Source organism: Rana temporaria, chromosome 10 (assembly GCF_905171775.1).
Source record: "Rana temporaria chromosome 10, aRanTem1.1, whole genome shotgun sequence".
NCBI lineage: Eukaryota > Metazoa > Chordata > Amphibia > Anura > Ranidae > Rana > Rana temporaria.
Window position 1 is genome coordinate 64505250 of NC_053498.1, and position 22825 is coordinate 64528074.

At 41.1% G+C, this 22825-nt stretch overlaps 1 protein-coding gene across 7 annotated transcripts in view; it reads left to right on the top strand.

Annotated features, from left to right (window-relative positions):
* CADM1 (cell adhesion molecule 1) overlaps positions 1-22825 on the top strand; it is a 427454-nt gene that overhangs the window by 399477 nt on the left and 5152 nt on the right. For all 7 annotated transcript variants that reach the window (XM_040325375.1, XM_040325377.1, XM_040325376.1 and 4 more), the window contains one exon: positions 17019-17147. In XM_040325375.1, coding sequence (XP_040181309.1) covers positions 17019-17147 — 129 coding nt within the window. The remainder of the gene's footprint in view (positions 1-17018; positions 17148-22825) is intronic.

The window sequence follows — 22825 nt, forward strand, 5'->3', positions numbered from 1 at the left end:
ATTCTAGCACATGAATATGCTTTGATCTAAACCATTCCATTGTAGTTATAGCTGTAAGTATTGGTTGTTATCCTACAGGAAGGTGAACCTCTGCCCAAAAATTGCCCTGTATTTGGCTTCATTCATCTTCCCATCAACTCTGGGCAGCTTCCCTATCCCTGCTGAAGAAAATCATCCCCACAACATGATGCTACTACCACCATGTTTTAGCTTAGGGATGGTGTGTTCAGGATGATCTGCAGTGTTCGTTTTCTGCCACACATAGCGTTTTGTTTTTAGGCCAAAAAGTTTAATTTTGGTTTCATCTGAGCAGAGCACCTTCTTCCACATGTTTGCTGTGTCCCCCACATGGCTTCTCGCAAACAGGAATTATTTTGGCTTTCTTTCAGCAATGGCTTTCTTCTTGGCATTCTTCCATAAAGGCCAGATTTGTGGAGTGAATGACTAATAGTTGTCCTGTGGACAGTTTCTCCCACCTGAGCTGTGGATCTCTGCAGCTCCTCCAGAGTTACCATAGCAAAGGATTACAGCGCTGAGGATGTCTGCACTAACAATCAATTGTAAGGGGAGATTAATAGCAATAAGAATAAGGTGAGAGACCACAACGGAAGCGTGTATAGTTTAATAGTCCATGAGTAAATAAGTCCGATTAGGAAATAGTCCAAGCACAATGCCGTTTAAGCTCGTGCTGTTGGCCATATAAAGCCAGTGTGGATGGTATACAGGTGCTCATGGCAGCTCTCCAAAAGCGAAGCCAGCTCAGAATATGCAAAAGAAAGACAAGAAAAAAAGCGCCTCTGAATATTCTGTTATAAATTGTTATAGTTTTAAATATATCCAGCACTTACATCATAGTACAAATGATGTAGTTCGGGGAGCTAGTGTAGTCCTTTCTGACAATCAATAAAGCCAGGAACGCTAGATGTGACATCTACGTCAGACTTCTACAGCCGCTCAGAGCCGGGGGGAGCCAACTGTATCCGCGGTGGTGAAGCGCTGCTGGGCTGAGATCATGTGTGCTGGCATGTGACATCAGGTGGACGGGAGCCAAGAGGGACCACAATGCATTTCAGAGCATGCGCAAGACCCCTGATTGTCAGCAAGGACTACACCAGTTTCCTGAACTACACCATTTGTACTATGATGTAAGTGCTGGATATTTTTAAAACTATAAAAATGTATAACAGAATACTCAGAGGTGCTTTTTTTCTTGTCTTTCTCCAGAGTTACCATGGGCCTCTTGCCTGCTTTTCCGATTAATGTTCTCTTTGGCCTGTCCATTTAGGTGGATGTCTTGGTAGGTGTGCAGTTGTGCCAAACTCTTTCCATTTTCGGATGATGGATTGAACAGTGCTCTGTTAGATTTTCAAAGCTTGGGATATTTTTTTATAACCTAACCCTGCTTTGCCCCTTCCCGACCAGGCAATTGTTTTTGTGATATGGCACTGACAATTGCGAAGCAGTGCGATGTTGTACCCAAGCAAAATATATGTCCTTTTTTGCATTATAAACTGACAATTAAAAAAAAAAAACACAATATTTTGTACTTTTTTTGTAATAAATATCCCCTAAAAAATACAAAATGTCTTCATCAGTTTAGGCTGATATGTATTCTTCTACATATTTTTTGTTAAAAAATCGCAATAAGCGTATATTGATTGGTTTGCGCAAAAGTTATAGCGTCTACAAAATAGGAGATAGATTTATGGCATTTGTATTATATTTTTTTTTTGGCTGACTAGAGGAGGAGAGAGATCGCTGTTCCTACTTGGTAGGAACACACGATCTGTCTCATCTCCCCTGACAGAACTGGGATTTGTGTGTTTAGACACACAGATCCCAGTTCTTGCTGTCACAAGCGATCGTGGGTGCCCAACGGTCATCGAACCCCCGAGGCACGTGCATATGCTCCGGAGACAAGGTGTGGGCACGTACCTGCTACAGCGTCTTTAAGAGCCGACATACAGCTACGACGGCTCGTGCAGCCATGCCAACCTGCCGCAGTATAACTCTGGCGGCTGGTCGGAAAGGGGTTAAACTTCTCCACAACTTTATCACCGATTTGTCTGGTGTGTTCCTTGGCCTTCTTGATGCTGTTTGTTCATGAAGGTTCTCTAACAAACCTCTGAGGGCTTCACAGAACAGCTATATTTATACTGAGATTAAATTACACACAGGTGGACTCTAATTACTAATCAGGTGACTTTTGAAGGCAATTGGTTCCACTAGATTTTAGTTGGGGGTATCCGAGTAAATGGGGCTGAATACAAATGCACGCCACACTTTTCAGATATTTATTTAAAAAAAAAAATATTCATAATTTTCCTTCCAGTTCACAATTATATGACATGACAAAATGTGGAAAATGTCAAGAGGTATGAATACTTTTTCAAGGCATTGTATGGTAAATATATGATCAAAAATGGTTGTAAATGGTTATACAAATGGTGAGTGTTAATTACAGTGGCACCTTCTTTCTTAGACTTCTTTATCTTGTCTGATTTAACATTATGTAGTTGGTTTGGTATTCACTAAGCAATGCGAGTGTTTATGCAGTTTGGTAAAAGAAAATATTAACGTTTATTCACTTTAAACCTGCGCAAAGCAATTAAAATAAAACAGATTGTTTCCTTTGCGTAATGTGAGAATGGCTTCCTTTATTTAAAGTGGAACTAAACTCTGATGCTTGGTTTTCCTTCAACAGTCTGACATCAAGCATCCAGTAGAAACCCGGCTTCTTGTGGGTGTCAGGCTGCATCTGTCATTGGCCTGCCCAGGAGAATATCAATCCTGCGCATGCACAGGAGTTCAATTATTCCGGCACGCAGGATCTGTCCTGGAATATTAAGGAAGCTGTGTTTGCAGTGTACATTCTAACAAAGGCAGTGAGCAGGAGGGTAGGTTTCTTTTTATGGCAGAAGAGACCTTTGCATGCTCACAATTTGTGAAAGTTGGACTTTACTTTCTCTTTAATGACTAGGTAAACACTCAATTTTCTAGTATTCCTTTGTTAAATCAACCCGCTGTCTATTGAAACTATATTCATGATGTATTTGAGAGTGTGCGTGCTAATTGTTTGTGACCAGCAAGGCTTTTGGAATATTACGTTTTCTATGGAAAAGCATGTTGACAACTGTTTACAGTATATCTACATCTATGGGATTAAAGACCTGCAGTTATTTTAAATAGAGAATTAAATGCCTATTGGAAGATTTATGGAACAATTAGTTTTCTATATAGGGAGGCTAATTCTCCTAAAGCAGTTTGTAATCTCTCATGTGCAAATTGCATGCATTAGTATGTTAATTAATGCTGTTGGTATATGTGGTTAGGGCTTGCATCCCTGTTCGATTTATTGTTGTTCGGTTTTAACAGTTAGGCCATTGTTGGCTTGTACAACACTCTTTCCTACTGTTATTTTCATATCCGTAATTTATTGTGGCATATTTATTTTCCCTACAATGTTAAAAAATATCTGTTCTGACCTCTTAAAGTGTACAGTATCTTAAACTTCTTTAATAGGAGATATACAGTCATGTGAAAAAGTAAACACAAAGAGACATTAGATCCTTAAACAGTTCCTATTGAAAAGGTGGTAAACTTGGCACATAAAATTGTCATGTTGTATTTGTTATAATCTAAATGAACAAAAATATATAAGAAAGAAGTAAAGCTCTACATATAACACCATTTGTAAAATTAGAATCTCAATAAGTAAAACCTTCATAGGGAGTAGCAGGTGAAAACAGGTATTATTTACAACTTAAATATCTATAGTCCAGTGTTCTATGCTATTGATGTATGTGCTTTCATCATGCCAAGATCAACAGTGCACTCAGATTATTTGGGAACACACATTTTCCTTCTGTTTTATTAGTTTGTCACCGTTATCTGCCAGCACTGTTTGAATGAAGGTTTAATATTTGTCCAAATATTTTGGAAAAGTTAACGATTTTCCATGGAAGCTGTGCTCATTTTTTCACATGAATGTATGCATTTTTATATAAGCCACTACCCAACCGTCTTTTTTGCTGATTTTACTGAAAATTGGAATTTTAAAAAGTAGTCCTGTCCCCCCCCCCCCCAACTGTCCACCGTCAGGGTGACAAGATTGCTTTGCATGCGCTCTGTGGAGCAGCAGCGCTCTTACCTTCCCATGAACAGTGCTGATTGGATTTTTCTGTGACTGCTTGTCGTTCCAATGACATCTCTGTGCTAAACTAAGGCAGAAAAAAGCATCACTGTATCTAGTCTTGCATGGTAGTGTGTAGCCACCCTATATTCCTAGTGCCCCATTCTGCAGCTCTGTGCATGGCTCTTTGCATAAAAAAAAAAGCTTTATAAAAAAAAAAAAAATGATTAGGTGAGATCTAGCCAACAATGTTGAGCATGAGAGTTTACATCTCTTTCATTTAGACGTTTTAATAAAATATATTTCATCACGGTTTCTGATTCTTTACAGGCGCCTTAATTCTGTGGCTGTCTGAATCTTAAAAACAGATTTATTTATTTTTTTAATTCCAAATTCACAGTAAATTCCTATTACCTGTACCTAACAGGACTCAGATCAATAACCATCATCCATCACTTAGCATTAGGATGACCACATATAACATTTCAGCTGAATTCTGTAATTGAGAGATCTAGCAACCAGGCCTCCTTATTTATTTTGTCCTTTTGATAATCATTTCACTTTTTCATATAAAAAGCAAAAATCACTGCTGGTACTATCCAGATATTGCCATATTATTTTTAGATTTTCTCAAAAAAAGCTTTACTTTGCGTAACACATTTGTCTTTACCAACTGAAAAAATCTAAAAGTAAATCACTGTTGCATATAGACAGGAACAACATATATTTAAAAAGAATTAGTATCCACTAAACTGCAGAGCTATAAGGCCATTCAAAGATTACAGTTTTATGAAATTGAAAAAGAGCAGATCTATCAACAAATATTTGTGAATGCCTCTAAAATCATACAAAATATAGTGGTAAATAGGATTGTAAAAGATTTACAGTGCCTTATGGCAGGCAAACGGGCAGTTTCTAAGGCATATTGAGGTCTTGTGTCTTGTTTGTATGTTGTGCGTTTATATACAGAGCGCTGCAAAAGCTTATTTTCTAATTCAAATCCTAAGCTATTCTGTGATCTTTTTTATTTCAAAGCACTTAAAGCAGTAGTTCTCAAATCCTGTCATCAGGACCCACTAACAGGCCAGGTTTACAAGATAACTGAAATACATCACAGGTGATGTCATTTGCTGCTCAGTGATTGCAGTATTCTAGTCTGAATCTGCCCAAGTTTATACTTAAAATCTGGCCTGTTAGGGGGGCTGAGGACAGGGGTTGAGAACCACTGACTTAAAGGATTACCTTTAGGGGGGAAAAAACAATAAATGCACACATTTTTGCAAAACAAAATTTGTGCATTTATTATTTTTCCTCCGGGAGCCAGCAAAGTGTTGTACCTGCAGATATCAGTGGATCGGATGTCCTCAATCTCATCTGCACTCTGTGTTTTGAGAGCCACAGGTCCACCTGCTGTGGTGGCACAGATTTCTGATTTTAAATGTGACAGTGGCTCCAGGTGAAAGGAACCCAATCCACTGTTATGGAGAGGGGGGAAGTTCCTGGAACCATGTTACACCCTAAATGCAGGTGTAACATGTTCTGAATGTGAACTTGGCCTTTAAACTCAAAATGGCATTCTTTTATGTCAGAAAAATATCTTAATAAAAAGCACAAACATGATCTTTGCATGAGTATTTAATCTTCCTGTTGCAATTACACAATGTTGACACAAATGCCTTACTACTGGTCTCCATCAATGAGTAATTGGACTACCTGCCAGGATTTTAGGATAACCCCACATTTAAGAGCTGCTTATTCACAACATAATTGTTAAGGATAGCTGTAAAAATGAAATCAGTTTGCAAAGTTGAGATAAAATAAAGCACAGGCATGTGTTAGAAAAATAGTGTCAAACAATAGCAAGGATTTTGTATTTCCCATTGAGAACTGTTGGTTTGATTATTAGGAAGTGGAAGCTGTATCAAACTATTCAGATGCTGCCAACAAAAGAGTGACCCTCAAAGCTTTCTTTACTTTCTTGCCATTGTTACAGACCATGGTGCCCAGCTGGAGAAAGTGTGCTGGCTCTGCTGCCAGGGACAACTGTTTGAATTTTAATGTTGTCCTTTGCGTCCCATTATCTAACTCCTCATTACACCCCAAATAGTTCTCATGGTTCTTGTCTCCTTCAACTAGAACGTCTTAAGATTTGGAGCCTATAACCCATACAGCTTTCACTTTTTTTGGAAACAGCATATCTATAGACTATTAGAGACTGAGGTTAAAGATACACTTGTATCTAGAGAGAGAGACGATATAGAAAAGATACAAATAGCATTTTGTTTGCTATGGTTTAGTTTAACTAAAATAGAATAAAAACATATTTTTTTTCACATTTTAATGTATGAGGGGGAAAAAATTGTGCTTTTGTTTTTTTGTATTTTTACTACTGTATTTTTGAGACCTATAACAAACGTTATGCATTCTGGGTGTAACAGAAAAAAATATGGCCCAACTACATATTTATACCAAAGTGTTTATTATTAAATATAAATAATAATTTATTATATTGTTTATCAATTATTATGTGTACATTAATTGCCGTAGATCTCCCTCTGGTTGGTGGCATTTCTGTGGTTGTCATATCTACATAAAATTACAGCAAGAAAAATATTAATTTTAGGATACATTTTCAAAATGTCTCTATAAATGGTTAGCTGAGCTTTTAGAAAATCATTGAATGAATGCATTTTTTTTTCTGGCGATAATGCCTTTTGCATAAGAAATGTAAACTCTAAAGAATTATTAACATTGTGAGTTTACTTTCTTGGATTGGTCAATGAGTTTCAGCTTGTGGTATTGTTTTGATTTCCTTTATGACAGCGCTAATAAAATAAAATATTGTTGCCAGGGAATACAAATATTTAATTGTTTAGCCCAGGGTGTAAGTAAAGGGTCAGTTTACAGTCTATCACACTGTTTAGGGGCAAGACTTTACTCAGAGTGAAAGAACGACCCAGCACTGAAGGCCAGTGAGAGCAAAAATGCAGGATGGTGGTCCAATACAAAATGCCCATATGATGGTAGCCAGTGGTAATAATACATGCCCCTGTGTCATTTGGATAAAGTAAAAATGTTCCCTTTTGTCTGTGGAAGTTAAATTCCAAGCCTGGTATATTTTTAATCGTTCCTCCTTGCAGTAGAGCATCACTTCTCCCCTATGCTCCAACAGATTTGGGTGCTAACATTATGAAGACTGATTCATCGTCTATAGGTTTGCATTGGATGATGCTGAGGGGCAGTCCATTACCAGAGCCATGCACTGACATCTGCCAGGGTATTGGATAATTAAAAGTCCTTTTACGCTCCCTTCGAATAAATGAGCAGTTAACACAGCCCCACTGCAGGTTGAATTCTCGTATTCCCCAGAGCTGTGCTTTAAATAAGGCCTGTGTTGGATAGTGGGAGTAAAAAATACCCCTACATCAGTAATCGGTGGAAATAAAAACATATGCCTTTTGTCCACTTATCAATTTAGGGATTACAAATATAAAGTAGCGAGGCATTAGTGAATGTGGTTTGATTACGTATTTTTTTTGTATAGTATACATTTGCATGTAATTCCATCTCTAGAACCTGTAGCAATGAATTCATGGAAGGTTTATAGATGGCATCCTTGTCAGGTGTTTGAGTGCCGCTGATGTTGGTTTGCTCTAGAATTTACACTTTAGATATGATATAAATAACTAAAACCTCTACTTCAAAATGAAAAGGCTGTGAAATCTTGTCAAACACCTTTTCTGCATCAAAGCTTAATAGGATATTTTTAGTGTAGAAGAGGCAATTGTGGTCGCTATAGTTTGTCTCTGATGCTAATAATGGAATATGTTCCTTTCACAAAGTATGTTTGATGGGTGGTTAGTATTTTAGCAGAAGAATGCTTGTAATCGTAAGTCTAGACTTTTTGATATGATTTTATAATCCACATTTAAAAGTGTTATTGGTCTTTAAACTGATTCAAGTTCATAGTTCTTTCCATAGTTTTGGGAGAAACATAGTAAATTTGTAAAAAAAAAAATTGGGGAAAAAAAGGATTGTAGTATGCGATAGTACTTGTGTTTTTAGCATTCCCTATTTTTTCTCACAAAATGTGAGATTTATTTCATATACAGTATCTGTAGACCTTTCAATTTTATATGTACTGTGTGTGTCTCGCGATTGATCCCCTCTTTCTAAATATAAATAATAAATATATATATTTGCTGTGTGACTGTAAGCAACCTAAAGCCAAACTCCAGATTTGGGTCACCCCCAGTGCAATGACACGACTCTGTTGTTCTGTAAAAGTAAGTAGGGTGATGCTGGACCAGAATGTGTCTACCCAGGATAATACTGTTGATCTAGGTGAGTTTGGTACACAGAACTGCTTTTTTTCTGTTGAATTACTAAGGAACAAAATGCCTAAACTCTTTGACATCAACAAGGCATTTTCATCCACACAGCTGTAAATCACTGGATATTTTCTCTTTTTTGAGCCATTCTCTGTAAACCCTAAGGATGGTTGTGCATGAAAATCCCAGTAGACCAGCAGTTTTTGAAATACCCAGACCAACCAATCTGGCATCAACAACAATGCCACATTCAAAGTCACTTAAAATCCAATTTTTTCCCCATTCTGATGCTCGGTTTGAACTTCAGCAAGTCCTCATGACCTAGATCCCTAAATGCATTTGCTACCATGTGTTTGGCTGATTATCAATTTGTGTTACTGAGCAATTTAATTTGTGTACCTAATAAAGTGGCCAGTGTGTGTGTGTGTGTGTGTGTGTATGTGTATATATATATATATATATATATATATATATGTGTGTATGTGTATATATATATATATATATACAGTAGGTGCACGCGATATTGTGTCAATCTCGCTCCCTTTCTCGGCGAGATTGACCACCTACGAGCCCCATCACGGGAGCCAGCGCCGAGCTGGCTTGCCGCGATGGAGACAGAGCCGTCATAGAAGCGACGGGAGATCCGACTTGGATTCCCGCCAATTCTACACGTGTGCGGCGTTTGTTATGAATCCTGAGGGGGAAGTCCCCACCGGACTTTAAATAAAAATCCAGCATGGGTTCCCCCCTCAGGAGCATGCCGGGCCCTTAGGTCTGTTATGGGTTGTAAGGAGAGCCCCCCAACGCCGAAAAAAACGGCGTAGGAGGTCCCCCTACAATCCATACCAGACCCGTATCCAAAGCACGCTACCTGGCCGGCCAGGAAGGGAGTGGGGACGAGCGAGCGCCCCCCCTCCTGAGCCGTACCAGGCTGCATGCCCTCAACATGGGGGGTTGGGTGCTCTGGGGCAGGGGGGCGCACTGCGGCCCCCCCACCTCAGAGCACCCTGTCCCCATGTTAATGAGGACAGGGCCCCTTCCCGAGAACCCTGGCCGTTGGTTGTCGGGGTATGCGGGCGGGAGGCTTATCGGAATCTGGGAGCCCCCTTTAATAAGGGGGCCCCCCACCCTAAGTGAATGGATAATGGGGTACATCGTACCCCTAACCATTCACCTGTAGGAAAAATGTCAAAGTTAATAAACACACCACACAAGGGTTTTTAAAACAATTTATTTTTCTGCTCCGGAGGCTCCCCCTGTCTTCTTTATTAGCTCTTTTACCAGGGGGAGTTTCTTCTTTGACGTCTTCGGGTGGGTGGGGGCCGCCGTCTGGTTCTCTTCCACCGCCGGGGGGGGTCGCTTTTAAAAAAGCCCCCACCCCCCGGCGGGTTTCCTCCGGCGTCTTCGGCGGGGGGGCTTCTTCTTCCGCTATCCCGACGGGTCTTCTCCGCTATCCGGGGGGTCTTCTCAACTCTCCAGGGGTCTCCTTCTATGCTCGCCGCTCTCCGCTGTTGACTCGGCGCACCCCGGTTCTTCCTCTCGCTGTCCGTTGCCTTCTTCTTCCGTGCTGTACGTCTTCTTCTCCTTCCGTGCTGTGAGTTCTTCTTCCGTGCTGTGACGTCATGTTCTTCACTTCTCTCCTTCTCCCGATGTTGATGTGTGTGTGTGTGTGTATATATATATATATATGTGTGTGTGTATGTATGTGTGTGTGTGTATATATATATATATATATATATATATATATATTACGCACACTATATTGCAGTGCTACCTCATCAATTTATTATAGTTGCAGTTATGTTAGATTTACCACAGCATGCCCACAACTAAACCGTAAAAAACAATTCAGATTACCCCCAATGACCTGTTCTTATTATGAAAGCAGAAAGTTCTCTTTAAACATACGTATTCTTATGGTTTATTTATGACCAGAGTTTGTATTCTGCCCAGAGTTATTCTTTAAACAACTGTTTTGAGTCATTAAAAAATATATTTCAGAAATATCCACCGTACATAGCCCACTTGAGATGTTGAGGACTTGTACACAGACCTTGAAACGGATCATGCAGATCTTTACTGCTTTAGCATATTTAGTGTTACAGAAAGGCTATTGTGCTTTCTAACAATCCATTCATTTCACGCTGCTGACACAATCCACTCGGCTTCCAGTGTTTTTTTCTTTCCGCCTATCCCAATTTCTAGGCACTGAAAACTCAGTTTGTGCCTATTCAAAAGCTATATTTCAACTATTTAACTAGCTGCTATCATGGAACAGTGTTATATGCATTGGTGAAGGGGTAGTTAACCTTTTGAGTGTAGTGTGCCGGATATAGTAATGCCGCGTACACACTATCAGGCTTTTGTCCGGCCAAATCACGTCGGAATTCCCACGGAAATTCCATCGAAAAAAAATAGAACATGTTCTATATCTAAACTCCGATGGAATTCATCGGAATGTCCGATGAAAAAACTCCAATGGGGATACACACGATCGGACAATCTGATGGAAAAAGTCCATCGGAAATTCCGATCGTGTGTACGGGGCATAAAAGGATAAGTTCACCCTTGTTAAAAAAATAATGGCACATCTTTTTGCAAGTAAAAGCGTGGCCGCTTTTTTTAAATTGTGACAGCAGGTGTGGGGAGAAGGTCCCTGCTCTCTGTCACAATAGGAGATGAGGAAGGTGGGTACGGGGGCTGCTGCTGCAACAGTAACGGTTTACAACCCTGTTACACCCTGAATAGGGGGTGTTACATGTTACAAAAGGTAAACTTCTCCTTAAAGGAATATTAAGTAAACTGTGGTGTTATAAACTAAAAATAAGTCTCTTACACCGTCGTATCTTAGGGTGCATATTAAGGTGGCGCTTCCGTAGATTTCCGCGTCAAATATGCTAATGAGCTAGATACGCCGATTCACGAACGTACGTGCACCTGGCGTAGCAAGATACGTCGTTTACGTAAGACATACGCCAGCGTAAAGTTACCCCTCATAAAGCAGGGGTAAGTCATGTTGGGTATGGACGTCGGAAACGTCAGGAACAGCGTCGTGTTTTACGTCGTTTGCGTAAGTCGTCTGTGAATGGGGCTGGACGTAAGTTACGTTCACGTCGACTAGGCATTGAGCGGGCGTAATTTAATTTGAAAATTTGACGTGATACTGAGCATGCGCCGTTTGAAAAAAGCGTCATTTACGTGGGGTCATGATTAGTTTAAATAAAACACGCCCCCCTGTTCCTCATTTGATTTAGGTGCGCTTACGCCGGCAAAATTACACTACGTCACCGTAACTTTAGACGCAAGTGCTTTGTGAATACAGCACTTGCCTCTCTAAGTTGCGGCGGCGTAGCGTAACTACGATATGCTACGCCCGCCTACATTTACGCCGCTGACTGTGAATCTGGCCCTTTGTGTTTTATGAGAGTTTAAAATGTATCTGCAAGTGACAGGTCAATTGACAGGTAGGCTCTCAGGTCAATTAAACATTGTTCTGTTACACTGAGTAACTATTTCATGGTACTTATTTCTGAACGAATGTTGAAAACAACCAGGTTTCACAAGGTATCGTTCATTGCATATGGGCAGATTGTGCTTGCTTTACAAGTTCATTTTTTTAAATGCAATGATAGTTTTGTGATTTAAAAATAAGAAGAAAAAAAAAAAACAGTTCTCCCAGATTTTGGAATGCAGTTATTTAATTAGAAATAACAGCAGTTCTGTGGTCATAAAAAAATAATTAGTGACACATACAGTAAATTAAACACCAATACGTACCTTAAAGTTGACTTGGATTTAGATATATGCTCCATGTGAAGTGAAGCATGCATGTAATGTGTAACTTTTTCAGGTATGTATTGCTTTTCACAGAGATCACAGTACTTCTCCCTGATGATGCCTTCACCTGATATTCATTCCAGAAGGATGGAGCCATAGACATCATCCTGGGTCACCATCTACTTTGATGCTGTCTCTGAGAGACAGATAAGGGATCTAGAGCTCAAGGATGGCTTTAACAAAAAAAAGTGGAGGTTTTCTGAAGTTATATGAGAAAATTATTTATACAGACTTGGAAAACGAATAACTGGCTCAATTAAAATTCTGCATGTTGGCTCTCAAAAGCGAATGTAGTGGGCTGCCCTCTCTGAAATCCAATGCACACATGGACTTCCTTATGAGACTTGGGTATCCCCCAACTTACAACCACAATGCAGTGCCTGTGCAACTTTTTCACCAGGCCTGCAAATTACTTTGTGGAGAAAGGACTGCATAGCCTTTGACTTTGTGAAAGTTTGTAATCCCGCATTTAGGTAAAGTTATGTTAAAGATAAACCTACCTCTATAAAATAGTAGGTGCATCCTTGACATTGTTAAACTTTATTTGGGTTTCCTAATTTATTAAATAAATTTTGCATCAGATTATGTTCCGTTTTACTCACTGCTTAAAAGTCAAATATAAATAGGTAGAGGTTATTTTATTTTAAAGTGTCATGTCAAAAAGTTAATTGATCCAGGGACCCAGGTTGTGTAATTTTTTTGGAAAATGTCAACCTTTCCTGTAAAAGTAGAGTTTGACAAATCTTCAGAGGCAATTTGTTGGTGGCCTTGGCAATCTTTGTGGAGACTCCAGTGGCCAGAAGGGGAAGGGAAGCCTAAATTCAACATTTACAGGTTTAGCTGCCTATATCTGAGGATCCTATGATGTTCACTGACAGTGACTGATGTGTTTGGATGTTTTCTACATACAGTAGGTGTTTGTGATATTGTGCTTTTAGCACGACAGCGTCGCGCTGATACTCGGCGACAGGGTGCCGAGATCTCGCCGACATCTCACACTCACTGGAATAGTGACAGCACATTCCAGCAAGCGCGTCATAGAAGCGACGGGAGATCCGACTTGGATTCCCGCCAATTCTACACGTGTGCGGCGTTTGTTATGAATCCTGAAGGGGAAGTCCCCGCCGGATTTTAAATAAAAATCCGGCATGGGTCCCCCCTCAGGAGCATACCGGGCCCTTAGGTCTGTTATGGGTTGTAAGGAGAGCCCCCCTACGCCGGAAAAAACGGCGTAGGGGGTCCCCCTACAATCCATACCAGACCCGTATCCAAAGCACGCTACCCGGCCAGCCAGGAAGGGAGTGGGGACGAGCGAGCGCCCCCCCCCCCCCCCTCCTGAGCCGTACCAGGCTGCATGCCCTCAACATGGGGGGGTTGGGTGCTCTGGGGCAGGGGGGCGCACTGCGGCCCCCCCCACCTCAGAGCACCCTGTCCCCATGTTGATGAGGACAGGGCCCCTTCCCGACAACCCTGGCCGTTGGTTGTCGGGGTATGCGGGCGGGAGGCTTATCGGAATCTGGGAGCCCCCTTTAATAAGGGGGCCCCCAGATACCGGCCCCCCACCCTAAGTGAATGAGTATGGGGTACATCGTACCCCTACCCATTCACCTGCAAGAAAAGTGATAAAAACACAAATAAACCACACAGTGTATTAAAATATTTTATTTTTCTGCTCCGGAGGCCGCCCCCTGTCTTCTTTATTAGCTCTTTTACCAGGGGGGGCTTCTTCTTTGACGTCTTCGGGTGGGTGGGGGCCGCCGTCTGGTTCTCTTCCACCGCCGGGGGGGGGTGGCTTTTAAAAAAGCCCCCACCCCCCCGGCGGGTTTCCTCCGGCGTCTTCGGCGGGGCTCTTCTTCTTCCGCTATCCCGACGGGTCTTCTCAACTCTCCGGGGTTCTCCTTCTGTCTTCGCCGCTCTCCGTTGTTGACTCGTCGCACCCCGGTTCTTCGTCTCGCTGTCCGGTGTCTTCTTCCGTGATGTACGTCTTCTCCTTCCGTGCTGTGATGAGTTCTTCTTCCGTGCTGTGACGTCATGTTCTTCACTTCTCTCCTTCTCCCGATGTTGCCACGCCGGTCCTCCTCGCTGAAATGACGGATGCGCGCCTTGCATCGGACCTATATAGGCCTCACAGTCCCATCATGCTCTGTACCTACCCATGTGATACCTACCCACGTGGTAGGTATCACATGGGTAGGTACAGAGCATGATGGGACTGTGAGGCCTATATAGGTCCGATGCAAGGCGCGCATCCGTCATTTCAGCGAGGAGGACCGTCGTGGCAACATCGGGAGAAGGAGAGAAGTGAAGAACATGACGTCACAGCACGGAAGAAGAACTCATCACAGCACGGAAGGAGAAGACGTACATCACGGAAGAAGACACCGGACAGCGAGACGAAGAACCGGGGTGCGACGAGTCAACAACGGAGAGCGGCGAAGACAGAAGGAGAACCCCGGAGAGTTGAGAAGACCCGTCGGGATAGCGGAAGAAGAAGAGCCCCGCCGAAGACGCCGGAGGAAACCCGCCGGGGGGGTGGGGGCTTTTTTAAAAGCCACCCCCCCCGGCGGTGGAAGAGAACCAGACGGCGGCCCCCACCCACCCGAAGACGTCAAAGAAGAAGCCCCCCCTGGTAAAAGAGCTAATAAAGAAGACAGGGGGAGGCCTCCGGAGCAGAAAAATAAAATATTTTAATACACTGTGTGGTTTATTTGTGTTTTTACCACTTTTCTTGCAGGTGAATGGGTAGGGGTACGATGTACCCCATACTCATTCACTTAGGGTGGGGGGCCGGTATCTGGGGGCCCCCTTATTAAAGGGGGCTCCCAGATTCCGATAAGCCTCCCGCCCGCATACCCCGACAACCAACGGCCAGGGTTGTCGGGAAGGGGCCCTGTCCTCATCAACATGGGGACAGGGTGCTCTGAGGTGGGGGGGGCCGCAGTGCGCCCCCCTGCCCCAGAGCACCCAACCCCCCCATGTTGAGGGCATGCAGCCTGGTACGGCTCAGGAGGGGGGGGGGGCGCTCGCTCGTCCCCACTCCCTTCCTGGCTGGCCGGGTAGCGTGCTTTGGATACGGGTCTGGTATGGATTGTAGGGGGATCCCCTACGCCGTTTTTTCCGGCGTAGGGGGCTCTCCTTACAACCCATAACAGACCTAAGGGCCCGGTATGCTCCTGAGGGGGGACCCATGCCGGATTTTTATTTAAAATCCGGCGGGGACTTCCCCTTCAGGATTCATAACAAACGCCGCACACGTGTAGAATTGGCGGGAATCCAAGTCGGATCTCCCGTCGCTTCTATGACGGCTCTGTATCCATCGCGGCAAGCCAGCTCGGCGCTGGCTCCCGCGATGGGGCTCGTAGGTGCTCAATCTCGCTGAGAAAGAGAGCGAGATTGACACAAAATCGGGTTCACCTACTGTATGCTCAGGTTGAATTGCCTAGGTTTTAGTTGTACTTATCGTATTACTACTTATAAAATTATGACATTGATGTCTTTATTCCTTATAATAATTAATCCATATTATTTACCAGTACAGACCAAAATACAGAAGCACCTGAATGATTGCAAAGGGCAATTCCGGCTTTTACTTTTTAAATTATTTCCTCTTCATCTGTTATAAATACAATATTGTCATTGTACATGCAGTTTGAGGAATTAAATTAAAATGAGGTACAATCTTGAAGCCTTTACTTCACTGTAGCTGTAAGTGTGCTTTACAAATGTGGATCTTCAACTTACTTTTATCATCTGATTTTCAAACTCTAGTCGGTGTGTCTACTTTCTTGCTAACCATACTTTTCACTGGCATTTTTTCTATTGTAGAATAAATGTTTGCAATCTAGTTTGATTCTAATATAGTATACTAATGCTATAGAGCAACCTGTTTTGTCCATTCACAACATATGTTTTACTAACTTTGTATAAACCCAAAAGTATATAGATTTACAGCAACATTAAAAATGGTGATAGGGAAGATTTACCAGCATCCTGAAACACTTAGTAATATAATCTTATCCACCGTGCTGTCTTAGAAATAATTATGCTGAAGAACTTGATCCAACATAAAAACAATTACTTACCCATTTGAACTAAAATCATTGCACAATTTAAAGTGGAAGTAAACCCTCCTATCGTTTTCAACCAAGGAAGCGGCCATATTGACCTCTGTTTAATCTGCAACTGCCATGCTGCTGTACATGTGACCTGTTATGAAACCAGCCATTGGATGGTTTGGCAGTTTGGTTGAGAGCACAAACAAATGTGACGGCTAGCATTTCCGGCATGCCGGGAATGTTAACTGTTTTTGGAACTATGAAATTGAAGGGTTTACTTCCACTTTAAGGATTTCCAGCACAGTCATATGACTTTCTGACCATGGGCAAACAGAAAAAGAAATGTTTGACTGTGGGAGTGACATACTACTCGCCTGATAAATTTGGAAATATTCCCTTTGATCTTTGTGTATGTATATATATATATATATATATATATATATATATATATATATATATATATTTTAGAAACAAGCTTAATGTGGCTTTTTATGCTGTATAAAAAAATGACTGGGGAGGCTTAATTCCTGTGAGAAAATCAGCAGTTTCATGAATGGGTACCAGAAGTAAAATATCTTTGGAAATCTTTAATGTTGCTGTAATGGTCCACCCTTTTACAGTACCTCAGTGCTCCAGCAGTTTATCTTTGTTTTTCTATTACAGATACACGAGCAGGTGAAGAGAGCCCCCTTGGTGTAGACCATGCAGTAATTGGGGGTGTGGTTGCTGTGGTTGTCTTTGCAATGCTTTGCCTTCTCATCATACTGGGTCGTTACTTTGCTCGACATAAAGGTAAGAAATCTCTAGGTTGTTTTTTTTTTCCTCCTAAGTTTTGCTGGTTACTATTTCAGCAGGAGGAAATGGAACTGATGGAGCAACCCTAGCAGGAGATGTCCTCTTTATTCACGCTTTTGATGAGTTTCCAAAGTATTTTCAGAATCCAACACATTTCCGGAACAATGTGGTTCTTTGTGAGCGGATGGAGAGCCACAGCTCTCCAGCAGTGTCTTGGCATTTGACACTCCTGGAATGGTAAAACAGCTAGAAGCAGTTTGATGCAACTTAAAAGGAGGTCAAATGCAGGTTAGAAGAGGGTTGAATGCAAGTGAGATGCAACTGATGAGGAACTCCTAGTGATCTCAGGAGTGTCTCAAACTGATTTAGAATGCAAACACGATGCATTTTTAAGAATTCTGCATTTTCTGGTCATTAAAGCACCAAGATCATTGGGAGTCACCCAAAAAAGTCTGCCCCCACAATGGATAGCAGACAGATGTATCACACAGAACCGCCATTTTTAATTGCCGTTAAAAGCATTAGAATATAATTATTATACATGCAAATAATTTGGTTTTACACACATAGATCTGTCAAAAAAAACATACTTTATTGCAGAAATTAAAATAACTTTGAGCTTATGTTAAGTAAAATTCAGAGCTGTAAAGTTTATTTCTTACAACCACAGTATAAAAGTGAAGGCATTGGAGAAGATGCAGAGATGTCAAACTGCAAAACTGTATTTCAGCACGCTTTCCCCTTCATCTTTTTCTAAGCAATTCATGGCCTTTATAATATATAAAAAACGATAGCTGACAACACTGACCAAATGTAGAGATTGCTGTGTTGTTGTCTATCTTTTTGGATACACCTTAGAAAGGGGATTCGAACATTTGCCCTAATGAATCACTCCTTGGTTGGGAGTACGAAAGGCTTAAAGTGGTTCTAAAGGTTGTTTTTTCTATACCTTAATGCATTATCTGCATTAAGGTAAAAAAAAACTTCTGTGCAGCTCCTACACCCTGCCCCCCTTATATTTACCTGAGCCCCATCTTATTCCAGTGCTGTACATAAGAGCGTTGGCTCTCTTTCTCCTTTTTGGAGACTGAGGTAGCAATGGGAGCCATTTGCTACTGCTGCTGTCAATTACAGCCAGTGAGGAGAGGGCGGTAGTGAGCCATGCTGTGTGTCAATGAAAATACAGAGCGCCACCCAGGATCGAGCGTGCATGGGTGCCCCCATAGCAAATGGCTTATGGGGCACCTGGCAGGGAGAGGAGCCAGGAGTGCCGGTGGGGTAGCATTGTCAAACACCGCCACTGAGCCAATAGGAATAGAACTGGGGCAGAGCCATGGCTCTATGTGTTTATGGATGCATTAAGTGGGGGCTCGGGAGCAAACACGCACCAGTGCCTCCATAGCAAGCATCTTGCTATTGGGGGCACTGGTCAAAGTGGAGCAAAAAAAAGAGGATCGGGGCTGCTCTGTGTGAAACCATTGCACAAAACAGGTAAGTAGGGCATTATCAGTTTTATGTATTAGAACCTATTAGTGGCTATTTCATGTAATTTCTATGGAACGAAAAACTGCGTCTTTGCACTTCAATGTTAGCATCTGGTTAGCACTTTTATTTGTGAACAATAGTCAATACAATATTAATCAGGGCTGCTTTGTGCAAAACCATATACAAGCAAGGGAGACACCGGTTCCATGTTTTGCACACAAATTTTGCTTTATCAAAGGCCATTTATTTGATCTATGAACTGGTAATTTATATACAACCAGGCCCTCCCCTGTGGGGGTGTCAGCAGGTTAATTAAACAATAAGAACATGGTATTGAATTGGTTAACAATCATAAACTTGTGTTTCAAAAACAAATAACGAAGTGTAAAAGTAATAATACAAAAATATATATACAAACTATGCAAGATAAAAACATATGAAATTGTCCAGCTAGAACTAAATGACAATATAATCTATTATATATTCATAATTTATCCAATAATATGGAAGTAAGGTCAATTTAAAAAAAGAGAATACTAAAGAGGTAAACAGCCCATACATATTGCCATGTTAATGAATATAATATCGTCACTGAGATCCAAATATAGACATATGTGTTATAAAAAAAATATTCATCAAATGGATCACAGTTCTTGTAGTACGTCAAGCATAGTAATGGGTATAATCCCATTCACAAGTCGACTCTGATGGAATTCTGGTTTGAACGTGAACTATCCAGAACACCTCGCGTTTGCATATGGTTCTGAACAAATCTCCACCTTTTCTAGGGACTACAACTTTTCCGTTGCCCTGTACTTGTAAGGCAGAGATATCGCCCCCATGAGCATTATTGAAATGTCTATTGAAATTACAGCATATGTGCCTAGTAAGTTAGTATGCCGGTTTACTGTACTTAAATTGGTCTTTTATATATAGTGTAGTATAGTGAATATTTTATTCCAACAAAAATTTGCTTTTTTTTCTGTATTTGTTGCTGAATAAGCACTTTATTTACTAACTTTTTGCTTTGTGCCATTGATAACTGACAGCAAAAGGATGACCTGTTCAGTTTGTAAAAGCTAAAAGATGAGCATCATTTTTAGATACAGGCATGGCATTTTATTAAATTCATGTAAATATACAAATTCATAATCCATACAATTATAACACATACTGTATATAAAATGTTATGTTGATTAGACAAATCAGTACAAAAATATTTAGGCAATTAAAAATAAATAAAAAACTCAGTTTTCGCAGATTGATGATCTAATTTCTGAGTTCAATTCCAGATATCGACAGACTGTTTAGACTCCTCTCTGTCCCTCCCAGCCTAAATTGTCCTATTTATGTTACATGTACAGCGGTAGACCCAAACAGAAAACACATTCTTCATACTGAAAAGGTTACCAGTCTCCCAGAAAGAGGTTAATAAATTTCTGTCCCAACATCTTGGTGGAACCACAGTGATATCAAAGAAGAACAATGTACCATCTATGAGAGTCCAGTCCTTATGTCTAATAATAATGTATACCTCTGTACAGTCTTAAGCCCCAAACACAGGCCGAATGTTGGAAAACAGCAGTTAAAATAAAGTCAGACATTCGCCTCGAAAAGGTCTGTGCAACAGAACAACCCTCTCATTCAATAGCAGAGAGCACTGATCAGAGTGTTCTGGTGGGAGGGCCCTCCCCCCGTCAGAACACAATAGCTCAGCAGGGGAGATTGCTGGACTAACCTTGCATGGTTAGTGGCTCCAACCAGAGCAGTCACTTCTTTTTCGTGCAATCCGTTGTACTGTGTACCCAGCTTAACAACCCTTTGGTCCATACCAGATCTTTTACCAAATCAAATAACTATCATCTGACTCCTATTTTATTAAACTTCATTGTAACTGTACTGTCTGCCCTCATGTTGGCGCTATATAAATCCTATAGAATAATAATATGAGTGCTGCATATTAGGTGAAGGACTCCAATATTGGTCTCAACAAAAAAAAGTATAAATACTGAAAAAAGAAAATGTACAGAAGAAGCCCTGCAACTATGAAAACGTTTTACCCCAGCACTTCTATCACACTATCTATTTTGTGCCCACTTGGAACTCTCAAGACCACAGCACCTGCACCCTGCTATCAGTAGGAACATCACCTCACCAACACTTGCAATCTCCTTTTATTTTCTCCCCAGTCAGCACATAATAATTCTATCCCACACTTCCCATTAGCACCCACAAGGCCTTTGCTTTATTGACCATTATCCATATACGACATGTCTGATGAATTTTAGGACAAGTTTCCATACTGCCTGAACCAGTTATTTCTCAGGGGAAAATGACAGCTGGAAGGCCATATGCTTTATTAATTCTATTAGGAACCATTTTAGACCTCAATCTGAAAAGGGGGTGATTAGAAATTGGTTAATGTAGTGGAAATCATCAAATTAAAAGAGGGTTAATAGCACTTGTTGGGCTGTTATCTGTACTTATTTTATTTTAGTAAACCCTCAAGGTCTATGGCTTTTTAATGGAACTTTAAAGATGTAAATGGGAAGTTTTATTCCTTTTTTCTACTTGTGAGATATGCTGTGTGTTTTTTTTTTTGTTATTAGTTAAATATATTGTATAATTACCTTCCTTTCCTCCTCGTTGTGTATCACGTAACCCCCCTGATAGATTATTCTTGTTGCCTTCTATACATCTCTGTGAATCTCCATCTCGCACACAGATAATCTTGGTCACCAAAATCAACCAAACCCTTTTTTCAAATCATCTGCCAGTCATGTATATTGCAGGCTCGCAGGAGATATGCATTTGTATTGAAAATAATTAAAAAAAAAACTTGGCAAGTGGGCAGAACGATGAAATAAATTAAGAGATTATAACGACAAAAACCTTCTTACCTTAATGCATACTAAATCTCCCACTAGCTTCCACTCCCCCTCAAACACTTGACTATCTAGCACGGTGCCCCACTGCAGCTAGTCTCTCCCCTTTTCCTGTTCTCACAGGCTACACTGAGAGCAACGGAAGCAATTCGCTCCTGCTGCGATCAGTCGAATCATGTTAGCAGGAGGCGTAGCCGAGCTGCACTGTTTGTTCCTGTGGAGTCACACAGCCCAACTCGAGAGTGCTTCTGCACGTGTGCCCCCATAAGGTATAACTTGCTATGGGGGCACATGCAGGAAAGGAGGTGTGGAGAGCGCAATAATGGGAGACTCCAGAAGGGGAGGCAAGGGGCCTTTCTTTGCAATATCATTGCACAGATCAGGCATGTATAAAAGTATTTTTTTATTTTAATAACAAATACATTTGACTTTACAACTGCTTTAAATGAACCCAATAAAAGTAGCTAGGATTTTCTTTTGTTTTTCTTTTTTTTGCAAGAAAGACGGTTAATTGAGTAATTAATTATTTCTGAAAGTGAGAACTACAGAAGTAGCCAATGCATTTTGGGGACTTACCAGCTCCTCTTCATCAGGACTTGTAGTGTCAGAATAAAAAACTTTGGAGCACACTACAACGCGGTGAAACATTTTAAAAGTATCTAATAATGTGTATGAAGGTTTGTTTAAAAGAGAAGTTTGATTGGAACTGGGGACAGTGGTCTCATTAGCCCCGTCACAATAGGTCTCCCATTTATTCCTCCTCCACAGGGTCTATTATAACCCTAAAGAAATTATATGGATTTGGATGGAAGTCAGATGATAAATGTCCCAGATGTCAAAATACAGGGGACCTCATCCATATGATGTGGAAATGCCCAAAATTGCATAGATACTGGGTTAAGATTCTGGACATTATAAATGCAACCTTTGGAATTACTCTGGAACTCGAAGCCAGGGTTTGCCTATTAGGATGCATTGAGGAGAGAATGGGGCAGAGGGATATATTAGAAGCAGCTATAAGATGCCTGTTCCAGGCGAGGAAATTGATAGCACTAAAATGGCAAGCACAAAATCCACCCACAGTAGAGGAATGGCTTAACGTAATGAACAGCACAATAGGGAAGGAAAGGGGAACATGGATTAGACGTGGTAACCTCAAAAAATTTAATGCAATATGCAAGCATGGTTATGTAAAATAGGCCACTCACTTTAAGAAAAGACTGGTAAAGAACAATCTAAGGAAAAGAACAGGACTAAAAACGTGTATGCACTTTAAAAGTAAGATAGGAGGGAGGGGAGGGATGG